Consider the following 21,726-nt stretch of genomic DNA (forward strand, 5'->3'; position numbering starts at 1 on the left):
TTTCGAATTTTGGGATTAAGGATATTTGATCTGGACTCATCATTTTTCATCAAGCAATTTACTAAATAAAAATAAAACATATTAGAAACACAGTAGGTATAGACATATTTATATCTATCTATATTTATTTACCTATTCATAGATCTATAATATATCAATTATCTATATGTAATCAAGCAATCTCTCTACTTATCTATTACTTATCTATCTATCACTGATAATATGCTTTATAAAATTTCCCCCTGGTTTCGTCTGTTCATAGATAATGTATGTTGTTATAATTTATGATCAGTTAAAATGGATTTCTGTCTTCTTTTTTTTTTTAAATCAGGATAGAAGCTTACATTCATAAACAGAATACATGGCAGGGGCTGGAGAGATGGTTCAGTGACTGAAGCGTATGCTGCTCTAGCGGAGGACCCATGTTCAGTTCCCAGCACCCATAGCTCTCGGTAACTTCACGTCTAAGGGATCTGACGTCCTCTTCTTGCTTCTGTGGGCATTGCCCTCAGGTGCACACTACACACTACACACACACACACACACACCCAACTACATCTTAAAACCCTTTCAAGGCAGCTCAGTGTGGTAGCTTATACACAGCCTCAGCCACTGGGAGATGGAGAATCAAGAGTTCAGGGCTAGCCAAGGCTACAGTGTGAGTCTGAGGCCATCCTGGCCTCTAGGAGGCGCTGTCTCTAAAGGAGAATACGTGAGATAATAAATGACACACGAAGAGACAACTGGCTCTTACAAAAACAGTCAGTCACTGACCTCATCACCCATATGTGACTGAAACTCAAACTTCACTGGTGGACAGAAGGCAGCAGGGTACATCTCCATGAATCTCTGCTTGTCGCTCCTTGGCTCTAAATTGTCAACAGCATTTTCGATAATGTCCAAGCCTTCATGTCTGGAGGTTTCAAGGTTGTACTCTGCCGAGAGGTACGTTCTGAGGGCTCTGTTCAGACTTGCATGGTAGCCAAGATCACAGCACTTGAGAATACACAAGAACACAGATAGAAATGTTAGTTCAAAACCAATTAAAGGCCCAGCTGTGTGTTGTGGCCTATGAGCATGAGACCTGGAAGATCATGACATCGCATTAGACACGGGTTTCTTGGCTATGATATCAAATGCCCATGAGCAACCAAAGAAAAATTAATCTCAGTTACATTCATCATTCATGCCTTTCAAGATTTAAAAGACACTATAAAATTGGAGGGACAAACCAGAGTGAGAAAGATGTTTATAAAGGAACGTGAGTCTAAATATATAAAGAACTCCCACAACTCAACAATTCGAATTGTCTAAGAAATGCGGGGTCTCTGAATAGAGACCAGGAAGATGGAAGAGAAATGGTCAACAAGGATATCAGAAGACGCTGGCGATCACTGGTTATTCCCCCATAACCAGAAAAAAAAAAAAAAAGATAGTTAGAGGAGGCCGGCGATGGCTTGCAATTATTAGCGCTTGTTGCTCTCCCAAAGGGCCTGGGTTTGATTCGGGGCACACAAGTGGTGACTCACAACCGTTTGTTAACTCCAGTCCAGGGGAATCTGATGCCCCCTTCTGGCCTCTTGTGGGTACTGCATACACATGGTATACAGACATACATCAGGGCAAAACCACCCATATACATAAAACAAAAATAGATAAATGTTTTTTTTTTTTAAGGACCTAACTCACACACATCGGCACGGAGATTCAGAATGGTAGATACCAGCATGTGCTGGAATAAACTGGAACCCTAACACACTGCTGGCGGGAAAGGGAGGTCGTAAGTCTCTTTGTCACCAGTTTCTCAAAAGGTTAAACACACTGCTATTCCAAGACTCTGGGCTGGGGAGGTGGCTCGGTGGGTAGCCATATTGTCCGCATATGCAGAGGGATCCAACTTCACACCCTGGCACCTGTGAGAATCAGAGGGTGGCCGTGCACACCTGTGACCCTTGCACTACGAGTGTGTGGAGACAGAACACTTGCAAGGGTCAGCTAGCTCTGCGCTCTGCAGAGACCCTGGGTCAAAGGAATTGGGTGGGGAATGACAGGTAAGGTCTCCCTGTGACTTCTACATGCACATACAATATACATGTATGCATACACACATGTTTGCATGCCCACACACATGCTCACAAGTCAGCAATTTCTCCCGAGGTACAGATGCCAGAAAAATGAAAATCACTTGCGCCTGAGTATTTGCAGCAGCTTTAATACAACAACCAGAAACAGTGTAAATGTCTTCTACTCAGTGAAGAGATAAATAAATTCTCATGATATAACAACCCGAAACAATGTAAATGTCTACTACTTAGTGAAGAGATAATAGATTGTCATATAGCCATACACTGGAGTAGTATTTAGCCATGGAAAGGAACGATACAAAAAAAAAAGTTACAAAAAGAAAAAAGAAAGGAACAAAATATAAATCCATGTTACAACATGGATGAACTTTAAAATCTTATGCTCCCTAAGTGACGTCGGTCACAAAGGATTGTGCACTGTATGAACTCATTTATAGGCAGCGAAGGACAGAGACAGCTTGAGACAGAAGATACACTGGCGGCTGCCCAGTGCTGGGGACAGAGGAATTGGAGGGGGCGACTGCTGAGGGGTGCAGGAGGTGTTTAGGTGGTAATAAAAATGTTCTAGAATTGATTGTAGTGACGGGTCCACAGCTCTCTGAATGTGCCAAACGCCAGCAGTAGGCCATGCGTGAGCGGAGGGGCCTGTGCACTACACACAATAAAGCTTTCAAAACTGTAACGGCAGAGCCCGAGACTGAAAGGAAACAATGAAGAATACTATCCAAGTTTCATTCACTCAGTGCTGGGACTGATATAGCAATTTATTCAAATCCTTCTAGGAGACAAAAAAATGCTAAGTGAGACTCCAGATTTGCATATTTTATTGACGACTTGAGACGAATCAGCATTGTAGAAGGGAACAGGCTTGAGTCTGTCAAAACATTCAGAAACGCTTTCCCTTAAATCCCCGCAGAAAACTCTGAAATAAGCAATGGTAGCTAACGTCCTTTTCAGGCAGAACATATTCCTCGGAACTAAAGAGTGCTGAGAAGGCTGGACAGGTGGTTTTAGGGCTTAGGAGTGTCTACTGTTTGCACAGAGGATTGGGGTGCAAGTCCCAGCATCTATGTGGGTGGTTCGCACCCACCTAGAACTTCATCTCCTGGGGAATTCCGCGCCCCAGGCCTCCACAGGCACCTGCACGCATATGCACACTCCACACAGATGCAGAAACATAATTAAAAATAAAAGTCATTTATTTTAAGGAAAGAGTTTTGAGGTACCCCTGCCTCTGAGTCTTTACTACCTTTATTCTGTACCGTTGTTCAACCTTCGTGCATCTTAAGCAAATGTGATTTAAAAGAAGTATGGAAGCCTGGAAGTGAGCCAGCAATTACTGACAACAGAATGTGTTACATTAAAAAAAGGGGGGGATAAATTCCTTAAAGAGGAAACACACAGTTTTAAATAGACAAAACCAGGTCATCTCCATGTCGCTCTAATGAAGTCAATCAACTCAGCTTGATGCAGTTCAAATCATTAATCGGCCAGGTGCCAGGGACTATGCTGGGCTCCAGGCACATTGAGGCCGGGACACAGTGAAACAGTTCCATCCTCAAGGAACCGGAACGGAAGCTGTTCATTAGTTTGCTGCTAAGATAGGAGGATGGGAGCATACGGGAAGCAGCCTGGCATAGGCAGCAGCTCCTCCAGGCTACGGAGATGAACCAGCCTGCGCAAAGGGACATACTGAATTACATGCACTTAGAAACACCAAATGCCAGGCTGGAGGCAGAGCTCAGTGGCGAGTGCTTGCTTAGCACACCCAAGGCCTTAGGTGTGTTTTCCTGGGCCTGCAATACAAATTTTGTCCCTCCACTTTCAATTTCCATATTGTTAAAATGGAGGCTTTAAGACAAAGTTACTGTGACATCCTGTTATTCAAAATGTGGTCAGCAGTAATAGCTTCACGAGGGGCTTGTTAGAAGTGCAGAATATTGGGCCTGCGATATGACTCAGCAGGTATGGGGGCTTGCTGCCAAGCCTGAAGATCTGAGTTTGATCCCCCGGACCCTCACACAGCGCAAGGATAGAACTGACTTCCATGGGCTAGTCTCTGACCTCCACATGCTTGCTATGGCCTGTGCTCCCACACACAATCCCTACAAAATCACATAGAAAACATGCTTAGAAACCCTCTAAAAATGCAGACTATTTGGTCCCGCCCCTGACCTATTAATTTGGAATCTGAAATTTAAGAAGGCTGCATAGTTGAATGATTAAAACATTGGCGACACTCCCCACCCCCCAGCACTCCAGTGACAGGGTCAAGTGACTCTGCCCCTTGGGGGGGGGGTGCTGCTTCCCCAACCTGACGAGACAATTTGATTAAATATGCCTTACAAAATCAGATATATGATATATATGATATCACAATGGCAAACACCACAATTGTGAAACGCAGTAATTGGCTCACCATCACTCATCTCCAGTGAAGTCAGCTGCACCCAAAGACAGAGAGAAGGATTCATTTGGGTTAATTCGGAAATTCTAGTCTCAAATGGATACAGACTTCTTTCATTCCTTTTGCTTCTCCTGATCCACAATGGCTCCCTACAGTTTTGCGTACATCAAAGGGATTGAAAAATCATTCTTTCTTTCAATAACATCTTGTTTTATAAAGACATGGGTTTGTAAAGGAAATGGGCCTCATTTCTCTAAGAGGAACTAGCGCTTAAAGAGTCCACGATTCAAAAAGAAGACAGATTCTTCTACCTGATTGTAAGGAAGCAGGAAGACCTGCTGTTTTACTTTATAAGTATTGATCCAGGTGGGAGAGTTAATAAAACAAGTGGGAATAGAAGGAAGCAATGGACAATGGCTTTTTATTCCTTACACAACCTGCATTCCTTAAAACAAGAGGAAGGAGGAAGGAAGGAAGGGAGGGAGGGAGGGAGGGAGGGAGGAGAAAAGGAGAGAGGGAAGGATGGAGGGGGTAGAAGGTAGGCTGGGGGAAGGAAGGGGGGAGGGAGAAAAAGAAAGAGGGGCAAAAAGAGGGAGGGGACCAAAAGATTTCTAACCCCAACTGACCTGGTGTTTTGAAGAACACCTATTAAGTTTCTGTTATTCCCTGACTCTACCAGTTCACTGCACGAAATGACTAAAGTACCCTGTGTGTTTCCTGTCTCCAGTGTAGCCGCGTGGATTCTGTCCGTGTGAGACCTGGTTTCAGCATGGCTTCCTAAGGGGCTGGTGGAGCGGCCATGAGGCTTAGCTGCTGTGAGGTACTTCTGGCTTGCCTTCTACGTCTAGGAGGCTTTTGATGGGCGGTCGTCTTCTCCAACCCCCAGAGTGCTCATCCGTTGGAAAGTCACTTAGTTGGCATGATTTTATTATGCCTGTTATGTAGTATTTCCGAATTCTAGGTTTCTCAAGCATCTTGAACATAGAAAAAAAAGAAACAGGAAAAAAAAAAGCTCTTTGAAGTCCCCTGAGAGCACGTCCAGCCATAGAAGTCTCCTTTTTTTCTAGACTAGAACTTGAAATGACATTGGATATATTAGGGCTGAAGATATTTGGCTAAAGACGGTCTCAAGTAATTCTGTGGGGCTTATGAAATATTAATGAGATCTGAAAGGCGTCCGCACAAAGAGCTTGTGGTAGCCCAAGCACATTTAATGATGGAAACACACAGGAAACCAATAAACTATTTCATTCAAACAAATCACTGTTATTCTGGCAGATGAAGAAAGAACTCTAGATGGGTACATAAAATTGTGAAGCAAAAATTGAGAGAAGGAAAGACTGTTGGAATCAAAAGTGTGCATTAAAAGAAAAAAAAAAATCCCAAGAACTGCCAAGGTGAAGCCTCCTAGGTGTTAGTCCAATAAAAGCAGGGTGACTTCCTCAGCCCAAAGACTTGCCACCAATATCAGACAGAAGATGAGAGAGACCTAAGCACTAAGGACAGTGACAAGTGCAATCACTTTGTTTTGTCCCAAACACTGAGAGCCAGCTGAAGCTTCCAGGGTGATATTATACCAGGTGTGAAGTGTACCCCAGCTCCTCAGAAAGCCTGTCCCTCCCTTCCTCTCTGTACCCACTTAGCACAGACTCCATGAAACCAGGAGCCCAGAATGGAAAGAAGCCTGACATTCCTGTGTCCCCAAGTCAGAGCCAATGACATCTGCAGGGCATCCTTGAAGAACAAAGGGGATGACATCAAGTTCCAACCTGGTGACTCCGGCAGCCATGGGTCCTGAGCAGAGAACAAGGGTTCCCTGTTTTCTGCAGAAGGGCCTCCCTCACTCCCGTGCTCCCCTCCCTCACTCCCGTGCTCCCCTCCCTCACTCCTGTACTCCCTCCCTCACTCCCTTGCTCCCCTCCCTCACTCCTGTGCTCCCTCCCTCACTCCCTTGCTCCCTTCCCTCACTCCTGTGCTCCCCTCCCTCACTCCTGTGCTCCCTCCCTCACTCCCTTGCTCCCCTCCCTCACTCCCGTGCTCCCCTCCCTCACTTCCGTGCTCCCCTCCCTCACTCCTGTGCTCCCCTCCCTCACTCCTGTGCTCCCCTCCCTCACTCCTGCACTTTCCTCCCTCCCCTCCCCTCCCTCACTTCTGCACTCCCCTACCCGACTCCCTTCACTCCTTACTCCCCTCCCTGCACTCCTGTATTCTGGCCTCTGCCTGAGAGATGCCAGTGGTCTTTTTTCACCTGATTCGTTCCTACCTCTGGCTTTCATTTCTAAGGAAGCGGAGTTAACTTTATTAAGATTCCCTACAGACCGACATGTGAGCGCTGTGGTAGGGAAAGAGAGAAGAACAACCTAGGGTGGGCGCGGGCTCCCCAGGAGAGCTGCTGACTGCAGGTGTGACAGGCACCTTTGACTGTCACCTCTGCCATGGATATTGGATAAAGACTTTTCCTACGCTTTATTTTGAGTCTTTTTGAAAAGTAGGCCAAGCCAAGGACACCAGGATTCTAAAAAAAAGCAGTTTTCATCTACCCACGAGTGACTTTGAGAGGACTGGAAGGAGGTGAGTCCAGGGCTCTTGTATTACTCGTCAGGTGAAGAGGGCGGCCTGCCTTGGGGTGGCTGCTTCCTGCACGCCGCTATACGCCGCTATTTTCTTTTCTAACTGTTTATTACTCTAACCCAGAAACCATAAGTAGATTTTTGTGAGAAATAAGCGTAGCATCAAGCCAGACACCCGAATTCCCACAGCACATTTTACACACCCATTTTCATGTCGGGGTTTCTGAGCATCCACAGAAAGCTGGCAATTCAATTCCTGTAGCTTCTTTACCAACTGTAGCTAAACACTTAATAAAAAGGAAGTTTGGAGTTTTCCCCTGAGCAAGGAGAAGGTCCCAACCAAGGATACATCTCTGTAACAGGAATGGATACAAAGCAGGAAGCAGGATCAATGTTGCCACTGATAGGTCTGGTTCATGAACAGCTTCATAATCACCGGTTACCTGATGCGGCAGGCTCATTTCCTCAGGGAGAAAACAACAACTTTGTAACTAATGCAGACGAAATCAAGAGAAAGGAGAGAGATCAAACACGGCAAGCTCAGAGAAGTACCACCAGTCAGAGGAGCAGCATGGACCTGGAGGGAAGGTTGCTGGTCTTTTATTTAGGGCATGAATGTGTGATAAGCTCAAGAGGGAAACTCAGCCTTATAAAGTTCTGCAGCAAAGCACAAAGGCCCCAAGCAAGGAAGTGCACGTGGTTCTGTGGAACAGATGGGTGAGCACAGCTGAGGCATAGTAAGTAGAGGCAGTATGTAGACGGAACTGGGGGGGGGGCAGGATGGGAGGCACGCGGGTGCCAACTCATAATGGGTAACTGGGAATATTTGGCTCTTATTCTAAGGATATAGGAGGCTTGGAGAATTTTGAATATAAAAGCCATGTCTGATTTCTGATATTTAGTACTCTGGGAAGAGAAGAGAGATTTAGAAGATATGAGGTGGGTTGTGGGGTACATTTCTGGAAGGTACAGGAAGCAATGCAAGCAGGTGACGCAAGTCTCTGCCTAGGAGTCCAAGGGTGTCACAAGAAGTGGTACCAAAGGTTGGGACCTTCAGGAGGAAGAGTTGATGGGATTTGCTGATGCATGGTATGGGAGGAATCAGGAAACTGGGTGTCAGCCTGTGGGTCCGGGTGGAAAGTGGTAGCCTTTCTTGGGGCATGAAAAATTGTTAAGAAGAGAGTTGTCTGTATAGAGAATGATGTAGGAGGGTCATCTGTCTATGTGTTACTTTCATTGGTTAATAAAGAAACTGCCTTTTCCTTTGATAGGCCAGCCCTTAGGTGGGTGGAATAGACAGAACTGAATTCTGGGAGGAAGAAGTCAGTGAGGTCAGATGCCATGGAGCCAGCTGCCAGGTCAGACATGCTGAATCTTTCCCAGTAAGCCACCACCTCATGGTATTACACAGATTACTAAATATGGGTTAAAGCAAGATGTGAGAATTAGCCAGTAAGAGGCTAGAGCTAATCGACCAGGCAGTGTTTAAATGAATACAATTTGTTTGTTGTTATTTTGGGGCATAAGCTAGCCAGGCGGGCTGGGAGCTGGGCGGCAGGAACGCAGCCTGCAGCCTCTTCACTACAAGAGGGGAAAATAAATAGATATTAATGTTGCTTAGGGAGTTAGACCTATTCAGAATGCCTACACAATTGCACAGGTTGCTGGCAGGAAAGCTGATACACACAGGAAATAATAAGAACCTAAGGGCCATCAAATGGTGCCTAAGCAAAAACAAAAGGCAGAAATCTGGGGCCACCCTTCAGAGGCTTTTGACATTCAGAGGTCCAGAGGAATATGATCAAGAAATCACTGGCGACTAGAGAAAGAAAAAAACCAAACCAAACCAAAAACACCCAATCCCCATTTCAGGGACTTATGCCTGGCATTTCCATTGGAAGAAACTTTAAATGTCCAGTTCTTCAGTTACCTAACTCATTTCTGTTTTAAAATACCCACTAAAAATCACGACGGATTAATGCCATGCCAAAATTAGTCTATATGACCAATATGATATGCCAACCCACTGAACACGATCTCTGTAATCTTTCTAACGAGAGTTCAGATCTAATGGGGAAATACAGTATCTCTTTCTGGCAGGTTTTCACAGATGACTCTCAATACCACCGAGCACGGGGAGGGGGAGGAGATCTGACTAATTAAGGAAACTGAATAAGTTGCTTTTTAATGAAGTGTAGGTCCCAAGAGACAAAAAGATAAGGCTAAAAGCTTTAGCATAACTGATTATTCAGAACTGATAACCAAAGGCAGCAGGGGCTCGGCACTGCGATCTAATTTCAGTCTCATTCTGTATAAATGGCTAGGAAAGCGTGTGTGACAGATATCTGTAGGGAGACAATTGGCTAGGGTAGGAGATTATCTCCTGGAGGTACTCCACGAGGAAGGCTTAGCCTTCAGGCCTCCAAGGGGGCTGCAGCCCTCGAGGGGGAAGTTAGAACCAGAACTATACTGCAGGAGTGACAACTAAATATCACCGGGCACATACTTGGTGACAAGGGACCAATAGCATTTTATCATTGAAGACTTAGTTTCTCCGGGTGCATCTTAGGAGCATGGATCTGTGTGGAAAGAGGCCGTGGTATCAGAAACGAAGTCTTAGACCGTGTTATTGTTTTAAGAATGGTAAGATAAAGGTGTAGGAGGGTCTTCTGTCTAGGTGTTACTTTCATTGGTTAAATAAAGAAGCTGCCTTGGCCTTTTGAAAGGCCAGCCCTTAGGTGGGTGGAGTAGACAGAACAGAATGCTGGGAGGAAGAAGGCTGTGTGGCAGATGCCATGAATCTCCGAGAGATGGACGTAGGTTAGGACCTTTCCCGGTATGCCACAGCCTCGTGGTGCTACACAGATTTAATTGAAATGGGTTAATTAAGATGTGAGAGTTAGTCAAGAAGAGGCTAGAGATAATGGGCCAGGCAGTGTTTAAATGAATACAATTTGTGTGTTGTTATTTCGGGTGTAAAGCTAGTTATGTGGGAGCTGGGCGGGATGAAAAGCAGGCCTGCTCGCCTCAGCACTACAAGTTTACAGAATGGTGGATTTGACAATAGATTAGGGAATCCTAATATTGAGTACTTAACTGTACACTACAGTGCACACCTTTAATCCTAGTACTCTGGAGGCAGAGGCAGGTGGATCTTGTGAGTTCAAGGTCAGCCTGGTCTTCACAGCAAGTTCCAGGCCAGCCAACTGCATTCTTGGTGAGAAGGATCTAATTAAGTAAGGGGCTCGCTGCTTGGATCTAAGGACCCGAGCTTGAATCCCTAAGGCCCACACAATGCTGGGTATAGTGATGAGCACATCTGTAATCGCCGGGCTTCTAAGGTGAGATGAAACGTAGAGGCAGGAGGATCCCCAGAAGCCCATGGACCAGTGAGCCTGGCAAATGCAGCCAGGAACGAAATACTCTTGTTTCAAACATGGAAATGGAGCATCGATACCCAAGGCCACTGTCTGACTTCCACGCGTGCTCCACGGCACACCACACCTAGACACCCTCACGTGCACATACACACCCTAAACACCAATCACCACTACATGCAAACACGCAAAACAGAAATCTTTCAGAAAGAAAATTGCTGGAAACTCAGTATTCAGTGAGAAATACGGCCTGCAGGATTTGTTTTCTAGTTGTAAAAGATCTTGATTTTATTTTTACAGAATAAACTGTCGGGTCTTTTGCCCTTAATATTGGACAGAGCAATGATAAAGGACATGAAACCTGCTCCTTGTGAAAACAAAACAAAAAAAAATCTATTTTCATGTATATGCCCTCATTTTCTAAAACAACCAATTTCTTTTGTCATAAGATACATGTAATGGGGGGGGGGGGTGCTGGAGAGACAGCTCAGCAGTTGAGAGCACTGGATGCTCTTCTAGGGACCCAGGATCAATTACCAGCAACCACATGGCAACTCACTGTCTATAACTCCAGTTCTAGGGTTTCTAACACCCTCATGTAGACACACATATATGCAAAACATCTATGAACACACACATACACACGGACCTGGGTTCCATTCCCAGTTTCCACATGGGATCCACAACCATCCCATGCTCAGCTCTAGGGGATACAGCACCCTCTTCTAATCTTGTGGGCACCAGGAGTGTATGCAGTGCACATACAAACATTCAGGCAAAACAGTCAGATGCATAAAATAAATAAATGTAAAACAAGGATTGCTGCTCTCTAGGAAGTTCCCGACACTATCCCTCCCAGTCACGATCCCTCCTCTGCCTTTCCCTGGGCAGGAAACAGCACTGTGCACTGCAGAAGACTAAAAATGTCACCAGCAAAAATGAAGTGACCGTGTTCTTCCTTTCGCGTGGCTGCTCCGTTAAGAGCTGACGTCATCACCTGTAAGGTCATACTTGCTTTGTCCACACAGCCCTCCAGAGTGGGCCTGGAGCCAGAGATGTCTATCCAGTGTCTGTACTTAGCATTCATCTATTTTCAAGCCCCACAAACAAAAGCCACCACGACCAGATGCTCGGAAAATAGCCAAGCTATCATATTCTTTGTCACACTATCTTGCATATCAAAAAGTTGAGTTATAGGAGTTAATACTTTAAATTTGCACAAAGACATCCATTTACCTACAACACTTAATAAATTATAAAAAGAACCCATTGATCTCAAAAAGTGCAATCAAGGCCTTAAGACTGACTGAGATCCTAGCAGGGCTCTAAGACCCATTTATGTTTTAAAGTATGAGATTTTTCTACTCCGTTACACATTTCTGAAAAAGAAAGATCAAATTTACCTAGTCAAGTATTGGTAAATAAAGGTTTTATTCATTCAATATAGAAATGTTAGCATCATTAAATAACTTTTAAGTATCCAAAAATCTCCAAATAAATAAAAAAAGATTTGAATAGGTCTATGAAAGTGTTAAATTAATTATTAAAGTTTCTAGCCTTAGTAGTTAAAAGGAGGATCTTGAATTAGTTAAGGCACCATTGGTACATATGCAAATCGATTAATCTTGTGCTTCAATTATATTAGAAAACAAACCCTTGACTTTCGTTTAATTTACAGCCTAAGCAAGGATTTTGCTAACCAAGAGTAAATTATAGCTCAGGTGTTGCCAAGGTTCCAAACTACTACATCTCAACAAACTCCAAACCAAAGAGACTTTGACACCTTTTTATCTGTTAGAAGGGAAAACACTTAACCCCACGATGGGGGAATCAAAGTCACGACACACTAAGCCGATGTGTGCACTGTTCTCGGGAGTTAAACCCCAGTTGCTACGCAAGACGTAGTCACGTCATCTATGATGGCGTCTACCGTGGAGTGGCTGACTTGACTTCATGGAGCCTTCATCTCAAGTTCATTTTGTAGGGGGCAGAAAAACAAAAAAAAAAAAAACACCCAAAAGAGATGTGATGAGACAAATCCAGAAGCTGGGGCATTTGAAGGAATATGTGCCTGTCTCTTCAACAAGGGTTTTGTCAAGAAGAGAATTAACATCTACATGGCCCAGGGAAGTGTCCTACACCGCGCTCAGTTTGGTGTGATCTAGATGCAGCGGCCGTGAAGCACAATTTAGAGTGAGAAACGCGAACGCAGCTTCCGAGGCCACTAATGGGAAAAAAGCAGGTTAAATGGTGTATGTGCATGAATGTGTGTACGCATGCTTGTACATGTATGTGTGTGCATGTGCACGCACACGTGTGCGTGTGTGTACAGCAGGTCTGAGCTTCATCACTGATAATCTCAGTTGTATTATCATGGTGCTTTCATCATGGCTTGAAACATTTTAAATTTTCTAGATTCTACATGTGCTGGCCCTGAATTAACAAAATAATTTAAAATACGTATCCTATGGAAAAATCCTTGACTTTCTGTCATATGAATAGACCTGTTTATGATCATCCATCATAGCAAATTTGTTGGATATGGATCTGAGATGGGAGAACTGAAGATTTTTATAAAAAGGCCCCCTCCTCAATTTTCTGACTTTCTGAAGCTGTGACTATTGAGATTCATTTAGTGACTTTCATGTCATTTCAATGGCACGTTAAAGACACCATCTTGACTTCCTCTCACTGGAGACATAGTAGGTCTCTCCACTAATATCAGATAGCTCAGAATGAAATGTACATCGTTAAATCAACTCACACAGCATAAAGGATTTGAGGAACCTTGGGATAATAACCAAGCTGTTTCTATTCCACCAGGAAGGGCTAAGCTAATGGGTTTTCAGATCACTACTATATATGCAAAATGGGACCCTACAAAATAAGCAGCCATTTTAGAATATCCACTTTCACACTGCCTGAAAAAAAGCAAACCAGGGAAAATGGTTTCCTTTCATCTCAGGGCCTTAGGTTCTGGCAGATTCTGACAGCAAACCGATTCTATGCCGCTTCTTTCAAACTTCACGGTTCACTCACGACTTTTGGGAACTGTTCACGTTTTTAATTTAAGGTTGATCTTTAAAACTTTTGAAAAGACTAAATCGCTAGGCACTTTTAACCATTGTCTATTTAGAGCAGAGTCAAGTGCATCTGGGGATGAAAAACATCTCTGTTTAGGGCTTGGGAGACGGCCCATTAGGCACATGAAGCACCAGTGTTTGGGGTCTCCAGAACCCAAAGAAAAACGGCAGACACATCAGTGTGTGCCTGCAATTTCAGCGCTGGGGAGGAAGAACCCTGGGTCCTGCTGGCTAGCTGTCTCGGTCCCTGCTCTGTTGCTGTGAAGAGACACCATGACCAAGACAACTCTTACAAAAGAAAGCATTTAATTAGGGGCTTGCTACAGTTTCCATTATCATCTGACAGACAGCATTCTAGCGAAGTTGCTGGAAGCTACATCCTGATCTGCAGTCTGAGGGAGAGGACCTGGGACTGAAATGGGCTTTTTGAAACCTCAAAGTCCACCCTTAGTGACACACTTTCTCCAACCAGGCCACGTCTACTCCAAGAAGGCCACACTTCCTCGTCCTTCTAATCCTTTCAAATAGTACCATTCCCTGATGACCAGACAGCCAAACCCTTCCATGAAGTTTCCAGAGTCTTCAAAATATACACCAGGTGAAGTCATTTCTCTCTTCAAACCCTTTGCTGGCTCCTTACCACACTGAGCACAGAGTCCAGACCCTTCACTGCCTCAATGGCTGTGGACAGTCCATGCGGCCCTCACTCCAAACACTTCATTTTCACTCACTCCGTTCCAACCAGACCATCCACTTTCATATCCCATGAGCACCTTGTGCCTTCAGAACAGACTTCTGCCTCTGGAGCTCTCACCCAGCCAGTGCGGCTGTGGGGGATTCCGTCCTGGAATTGGGTGCTGTGCAGCTCCCAGCTTACATCTTGGTTCAAGTATCAGGCCTTTCCCAGCAGAAAAGAACACTCATGGCAATATCTTACATTTCTTTTTGCTTGGTTGATTTGAGACAGGGTCTTACTATGTCACCTTGCCTGGCCAGGAACTCGCTATGTAGCCTAAGCTTGTCTCAAATTCACAGAGACCCGCCTGCCTCTGCCTCCCTAGGACTGGGACTAAAGGTGTGCGCCACTATACCTGGCTAGCTTTAAAATACCATCAGTACGCACTTTAAATACATACACACACACACACCAATTTAGTGTTTGTCTCTCATCACATATGTAAAGAGCACAATGATAAAGACTCTGTGTTGTTCACTGATGAAACCCCAGGGTCCAGGATAATGTCTGAGGGAGGTTACATACGGCTCTTTAGCCCCAGTCAGCACTATCGCTGTACACTAAGCCCTTAGCACAACTGACTGCAGCACTCAGCACTTAGCTCATGAGCATGTAACATGGACAAGGCCCTGGAAACCTTAGCATGTGTTTACAAATAGGTATGTGCCTGCCTGTACTTGTATTTATTTGTCTATCATATCAAGGGTCTGGGCTGCAGCCAGGTGTGAGGTCTTGGGTTTGTTTCCTAGCACTGACAAACCAAAAACCCAAAACCAACTCAGCAAAGAAGTGCTCGTGCGGGCTTGCTACTTGTAGGCAAGAAAGAAATTCTTTGCCGTACGTGGAAAGTTTGTTCCTTGTCAAAACCAGCTTAGCCTTTGAGGGCACAAGGAATGTCCGTGCTGCACATACATTTGCAGGCTATAACAATCATGTACATAAAAATTAAATGAATCTACACTGGATTTCAGATAGTAAAGACTACATGTGGGTTGTGGCTTCTTGGAGCTTTTGTGGGTTTGTTTTGTTTTCTGCAGTGCTGGGGACCAAACTCAGGGCTCTGTACACCCGAGGGTAATGGTCCCTCCATGAGCAATAACCCCTGTCCCAGTGAGTTAGTTTGAGTTGATACAAACAGAGCGGTGTTATGGCATAGTTTGAAAACTGTATTCTATCCTTTCTGGTTGAGTCCACCAGGATAACAATTTGCTTTTATCAGACTTAGTTTGCAATTATGCTTTGTGATATGCATCTTACAACTGATCCTGTCAAAGTATCTTGCGTGGCTAGGTCGGAATCACTTTTTTCTGAGCACTTCATAAACCACATTATTCTAGTAAATAATGGCATTTTCTCATTAATGAATGATACTTTCTGTATATAAAGCGTCAAGTACTTACATCGATTAAGTCTGAAAGATCGTGAATGTAATACTTGAACACCGAGGCATTGGTTGCTTCGAGTGTCAGGAGATACTCGTTCCTTGCTTTAATCGATTTCAGCTTGTTTTCTGAATATTTTGCTTGTCTCTGGTAATGAAGAAGACACCGGCATCAGGAACAAAAGTGAAGTCATTTTCATAAGAGAGAAATACATGCGGGTTTTCACGAATCTAAGCAATTCATTCCACATACAAAAATGATCCCCAGGTCCTTTGTGGAAAGTGTGTTTCGAATGTGATTTCAATAACAAACTGAAGCTCCCTGGCTCTGGGAAGAACGACAATGGATTTGGGCTCCGGGCCCACTTTCACTGAACCATCTCTGTCAATATTCAGTTCTCCAGATTTGTCCTGATCACTTGGCGTTCACCAGGAAATGATGTCCAGCTGTTATGACATAGTTTTATATGTCTTAAACAGTCATCACTCCCATGGGAGGAAATGCATGTCTTTAAATAGTAATTCACCATGTGTGTCTATTGCTGGCGGATCGGGGTTTTTACGACTGTCTTGTCTCCCCATATGAGGAGTCAGGGCTCTGCGATGGAGTTTTAAACCTACCTTTTCCTTCATCTTTTCAATTTTCTTCACGGAGCTGCGCCTCTGGTGCCGTTCTTCTAGTCTGAGGTGGAAGACGGGGTCTCCGGACCTCCCGATCTGCTTCTCCTCTTGTTTCTCAGCTTCCTTCAGCTTGCTCTCAGCACTGACGCTCTCGGCGTGGTACATGTGGTATGTCTTCATCACCTGGGAAGAGTGGCCCAGACCGTTAGGAGATGTCTGTCTGCAGCGTTCTCAGAGAACGGGACTGCTATGAGGTGTGCATGTTAAAAATACCACCTTCCAACAGGAGAGGGGAAAGTCAGATGCAGTAAGACAGGCACATTTTGGCTCCTGCTTCTGTATAAACCAAAGAAATATGCAAATTCACCCGATGGGAGGAGGCGCTCAGGGGACAGGCTCTGATGAAAAATTATTTTCAATATGTGCAAGTTCTCTTAGGTGCGAAAGCATGCTCCCCAATCTCCTGCGTGCTCCCCAATCTCCTCTTGCTATGGACTGGCGGCCCAAGCCATCTATTCATGGGCAAGTTTTAGCCTAACTGGAGCTCCGCATTAGTACAGTCCTTACTTAGAGGACTTTTCCTGAACAAAATGTATTTGTCAAAATACCAACATAAATATTAATACAAGGTTTAGAATAAAAACGGATTTTCTGATCAGAAAGAAATACTTTATATTCAGTGTAGAAAAATAAACAATACAAAAAGGAGATTACCAAATAAACAGAAAACAATAACAACACTGTAAAGATCTGGCATATAGTCAAGGCTTTTTCCCACAAACATACATACACATACCCTTCATTTTAAAATACCACATATTATTTCTTCAGTTAAAATTTAGGATCAACCAATAATATAATTTTAAGGTGTTTTAAAATAAATACATTGTGGTGTAGTATTTGTTAGAATGGGTGTGGGCATGTGTGCAGGCGTGCGTGTGTGTGTGTGTGTGCGCGTGTGTGTGTGTGTGCATGCATGTGTATGTGTGTGTGTGCATGCATGTGTGTGTGTGTGTGTGTGTGTGTGTGTGTGTGTGTAGGCCAGGGTCAGGTGTTTTTCCCTCACATGCTTCCTGCCCTTATTCTTCTGAGACATGGCTCTTACCAAACCTGAAATTCTGTGATTTGGCCAGGCTGACTGGCCAATGAGTTTTAGGGCTCCTCCTGTCACCAACCTTCATGGCGTTGGGATTCCAGTCACCCCCTTCCACGGACAGCCTGTTAAATTTTACATGGGTTCTGGGTCTTTGCTGAGTGAACCACCTCCATGTGAATCACCAAATGTTCTTTTAAATTGTATGTTTGAGGCTGTACAGAGTTTCCAAGCACCTGCACCACACTTGACTAACGTGCTGCTATTGGTCGTGCTAGGATTGGGTTGTCCTAACCCCTTCGTGTGCATACTCTTCTTTTACTAGGAACAACACATACTACTAGTATGTTAGTAAAATTTAGGAATAAGTGAAACAATTTTTATAGACATCTTTCCTATGGATATGACAAACTCACATACTAAATCTACAATTATTAAAAACTTTGGGTATGTTATTGCTACAAAGATGTTGTTCATGAACACACTGTCACCTAGGACAATTTTTTCAAGGTAAAACTGTAGTGTTAGAAAAAAAGGCACATATTTTTGTGTGACTTTGAAATGCATTGCTAAGTTTATACTCTTTAATTAAAGAAATAAACCAAACTGATTTTATAATCTTTTAAAGTATTACAAATAACTAGCCTAGATATTTAATAAGTATCTTCCTGGATAATAAAGGTAGGTATTACTCTTTCAGCTACATTTTAAAAAATTATGTGTTTTGTGTCGTGTCTTTGCGGCTGCCCCAGGAGGCTAGAGGCATCGAATCTCCCTGGAACTGGAGCTATGAACAGGTGTAAGCTACCTTTCATGGGTGCTGAAACTGAACTTGGGTCAGTGCTGCCAACTGCTGAGCCATCTCTCCAGTCTTAGTGGTCATCACCTAAGGTTTAAGAAATTTTACCTGGAATGACAGCTTCCCCATATAATTTTAATGCTCCATTCAGGGTTAGATGTATTTTGTGCACAATTACAAGAAACCATCCATGTCAGGCGTGATGCCCCAGTGAAAGCCAGAAGGCAGATTTTATTTCACCCTCAAATAACCAAGTTATCCAGATTCGATTTTGGAACTAAGGTGTAGTTGTTAAGAAGTTAAAGTACAAGTAATGTTTTAAAGCAATAAACTTTCCTTTTCTCATTTGGAGAGATGAGCTTTAAAATAGATTGGAACCTGGATGTATCATTAGAATAAATGAACTCATTTAAGTAGAGCCCTGCAAAACTGCTGTTTCTCTAGGCCAGCAGGAAAGGGAGGAAGGGAACACTTCACTGGGGCCCAACAGCGCACTCTCAGGATGGCTGCTGGAGAGGCTTGCCTTCATCAGCTGTGCTCATCTCTTTAAAGCATGCAAAGTCAGTACCAAGGAAACCAGAGGAAGGCGTAAGTACCAAGCAGCGGCAACGTCTGTGCAGCCCTGTGCCCTCAGAAAGTCGTCTGTTTATAGTAATTACTGGACCTGGAGGAAGTCTGGTTGCCCACTCTAGTTTAAAAGCAAAGAAAACAGCATCAGGAAGCAGCTGGGCAGCTGGGGGATGAAAAGGAGTAAGCCTGCAGCTGGGCAAACAGCGGAGTCAGTGAATCTACTACACACCTTGCCATTCAAGGCTGGGCTCTGTTTATATTCCCTGCCTGGAGCAAGCCCACATACCATTCCGGCCCCAGTCACATCTTAAAATGACAGGGAAAGAATAACTCCACACATGGACACCACTCTCAGAGCTGCTTCGCTCTCTACTTTCCCTGCTAACACAAAGTTAGAAACAACAACGTCCATCCAGACGGTGCTGCGAGTCTGTAAATTTCTTTTTAATACCCCACGGAGAAAGAGACCCGTCTTCGGAAGCCTTGGGTTACTTGCCTACTGAGGGCTAGATGAAGCACGTTTAATTTGCACACACTAAGCCTAGTGCACAAGTAAGCACACTGAGTCTGCTTCTAGCATGGTGTGTTAAAAGGAGCACACTTGAGCCTGAACTATTGTAAGACAGCGTGAGTGGGGGGTGGGGAGCGTGTCTCACCACAACGGAGGTTTAGTATGATGGCCGGGGGTTACTTTTACCTAGTTCAATAATCAACTTGGTTTGGTTTCCTGGTTTGACTCAGGATTTCCACTCTCCTCGAAAGTGGTAAGTGTTAGGGTGAATGAATTTTTAAAAAAGACAGGGAGGAAAAAAAAAAATTCTCAAAGCCTGTTGAGAATTCTAATTGCAGATAATGAACACAAGTCTGAACTGCATGATTCAAAATGTAAGCTGACAGAAGGCAAAGGTGTTTGTCGTTAAAACGCCATACAGCCATCCCATTTCTCAGAGAAAAAAGAACTTTTATATTTTAAGGTGTAGTTGGAAGGTATTGCAAGAAACACATCAGCCTTTCCTTCGGCTAATGCAAACATATCCTTTGCATACCAAATGACCCCGTGGGCATCTAGCTATTTAAATGTAGTCTCAGGGCACATTTCCCAACTTGAATTCTTTTCTACTAAAAGTTCATGCATAATTCCCAGTCAGTATCCTCAAGTTATCATTCCCCAACTGCAGGAAAAAATACAGTTCAAGCAGAAAGCGCTCCTGAGTGAGAACCGGTTTTTGTTACTATATTTCTGTGTATGAGTGTGTGTCTGGTGTTTGTGCACTTGTGGAGACCAGAGGATGCCACGCAACACCTTCTACTTCTTCTCTCCTCACTTCCTTGAGACAGGGGCTCACAGGGAACCCAGAACTGGACCGGGGGCTCAAGCCCCAGTGATCCTACTGTCTCCGCTCCCCCACAGTGTCGAGGTTACAGGTGCAGGTATCATACCTGAGCTTTTATGTGGGTACTGGGGATTTTTCCTTAGACCTTAGCGACTGAGCCATCTCCCCAGACCCACACTGTGTATATTTTTGTGAGCCTGGGAAATATTACATCATAAACTTTGCACAAATATTGTTGATTTTTTTTTCTTACTGAAAGGCCCATGACATTTAACTGACACCAGCCTTGTACTTTAAGCCATAAAATCTAAAATACCTGTGCTATACTTTAATATTCTGTAAGAGAGGTTATTGCGCATCCGAAAGCGATGTGCACATTGGAGACCAGTGGGCCAAAGCCACAGTTTCTACCTTTGGACTCTGGCGCAGATGTTAGAGATGCGGATTGGGAGAACCAGTTGCTCAGGGTGGAGACGATTAAATGCCCTCCTGCTCACCTTACAGAGTTACTGTGGATTCCACATTGTGTGTGGAATCACTAAACTTCACGGAATATATATGTGTATATCTATGGTTACACCATCAGGTCTGATCGGTGCACATACACATATATGTATGTAGCCTACTAAGCACTATAAAATGCTCACTGCCTGCTAGACACCAGGGAATATAAGTGCTTTGCTAATACTTCTAGTCACTCTTGGAGAGGTATTTCTATTTTCCTCATATCCCCTAAGGTAAACTTGAATCCTGTTTCCGTTCTATGGGTGGAAAAACCTTTTTCTTTCAACTCTCTTGACTTATGAATGGCACTCACGCTGCCAATCATGAGTTACAGAATTCCATGTGCCACCCAGTATCACGGTTCATCTTGTAAAATCAGCCAGGACACCGACAAGAGAGTTCTCTCTGCCTTTAGAGCCTTAATTCTACTTCAGCTACAATGTAGATAAGAGACACTTGATGAGAAGCAATGAAAGATGAGAGCTCACGTCTCGGTGTGCTCTTACATTTAACAAACACTCACTGAATGCCGAGGGTATGCCTGGCACCTTTTCGTCCCTGGCATCCAAATGAGCACACTATTAAACATCTGAGAATAGATGAAGGTTAAGACAAATAGCTCAAAACCATCTGTGAGATACAGAGCTAGTTCCTCTTCTGTTGCTGCGGCAAAACACCGCAATCAAAAGTGCATTGTGGGAAAAGAGTTTAATTTTATTTAGGGTTCCAGAGAGATAAGAGTCTATGGCAGTGGGGAGAGACACACCAGCTAGCCAAGCATGCATGGCGGATGGATCACGACTTTAACCTCAAGCACAGACCAGAGCAGGGTATGTTGTGTGTGTGTGTGTGGGAGGGGATTGGTGGTGGAGAAGAGGGAAACAGGCAGCTCGTGCATGTGGTCCGAAGCTTCAAACTCGCGAAGCTGACTGCCAGTGCTGTACTTCCTCTGGCAAGGGAGCATCTCTGCATGGCCTCTCCAAAGAAAGCCACCAGCTGGGGACCAAGTGATTGAACACCTGTACCTATGAGGAACATTTCTTATTCAAACCCCACAGTTAGCATGGGAATTTTGGGCCCCTCTGAATAAAATGCGCACTGGCTTAACAGGGGAAGAAGGTGGTATCAAGAACGTTCCTGACAGGATTGCCTAACTCCACGGCCTGC

At 44.2% G+C, this 21,726-nt stretch overlaps 1 protein-coding gene across 2 annotated transcripts in view; it reads right to left on the reverse strand.

The window, feature by feature from the left end:
- The window catches only part of Srgap1 (SLIT-ROBO Rho GTPase activating protein 1), a 283,329-nt gene that overhangs the window by 74,617 nt on the left and 186,986 nt on the right, over positions 1 to 21,726 (reverse strand). For both annotated transcript variants that reach the window (XM_041665937.1, XM_041665936.1), the window contains exons 5-7: positions 16,260 to 16,442; positions 15,658 to 15,786; positions 775 to 996 (exon numbers count right to left, since the gene is read on the reverse strand). In XM_041665937.1, the coding sequence (XP_041521871.1) occupies positions 775 to 996; positions 15,658 to 15,786; positions 16,260 to 16,442 (534 nt within the window). The remainder of the gene's footprint in view (positions 1 to 774; positions 997 to 15,657; positions 15,787 to 16,259; positions 16,443 to 21,726) is intronic.

Source organism: Microtus oregoni, unplaced genomic scaffold (assembly GCF_018167655.1).
Source record: "Microtus oregoni isolate MIOR12 unplaced genomic scaffold, Mior012 000001F_ref0000356, whole genome shotgun sequence".
NCBI lineage: Eukaryota > Metazoa > Chordata > Mammalia > Rodentia > Cricetidae > Microtus > Microtus oregoni.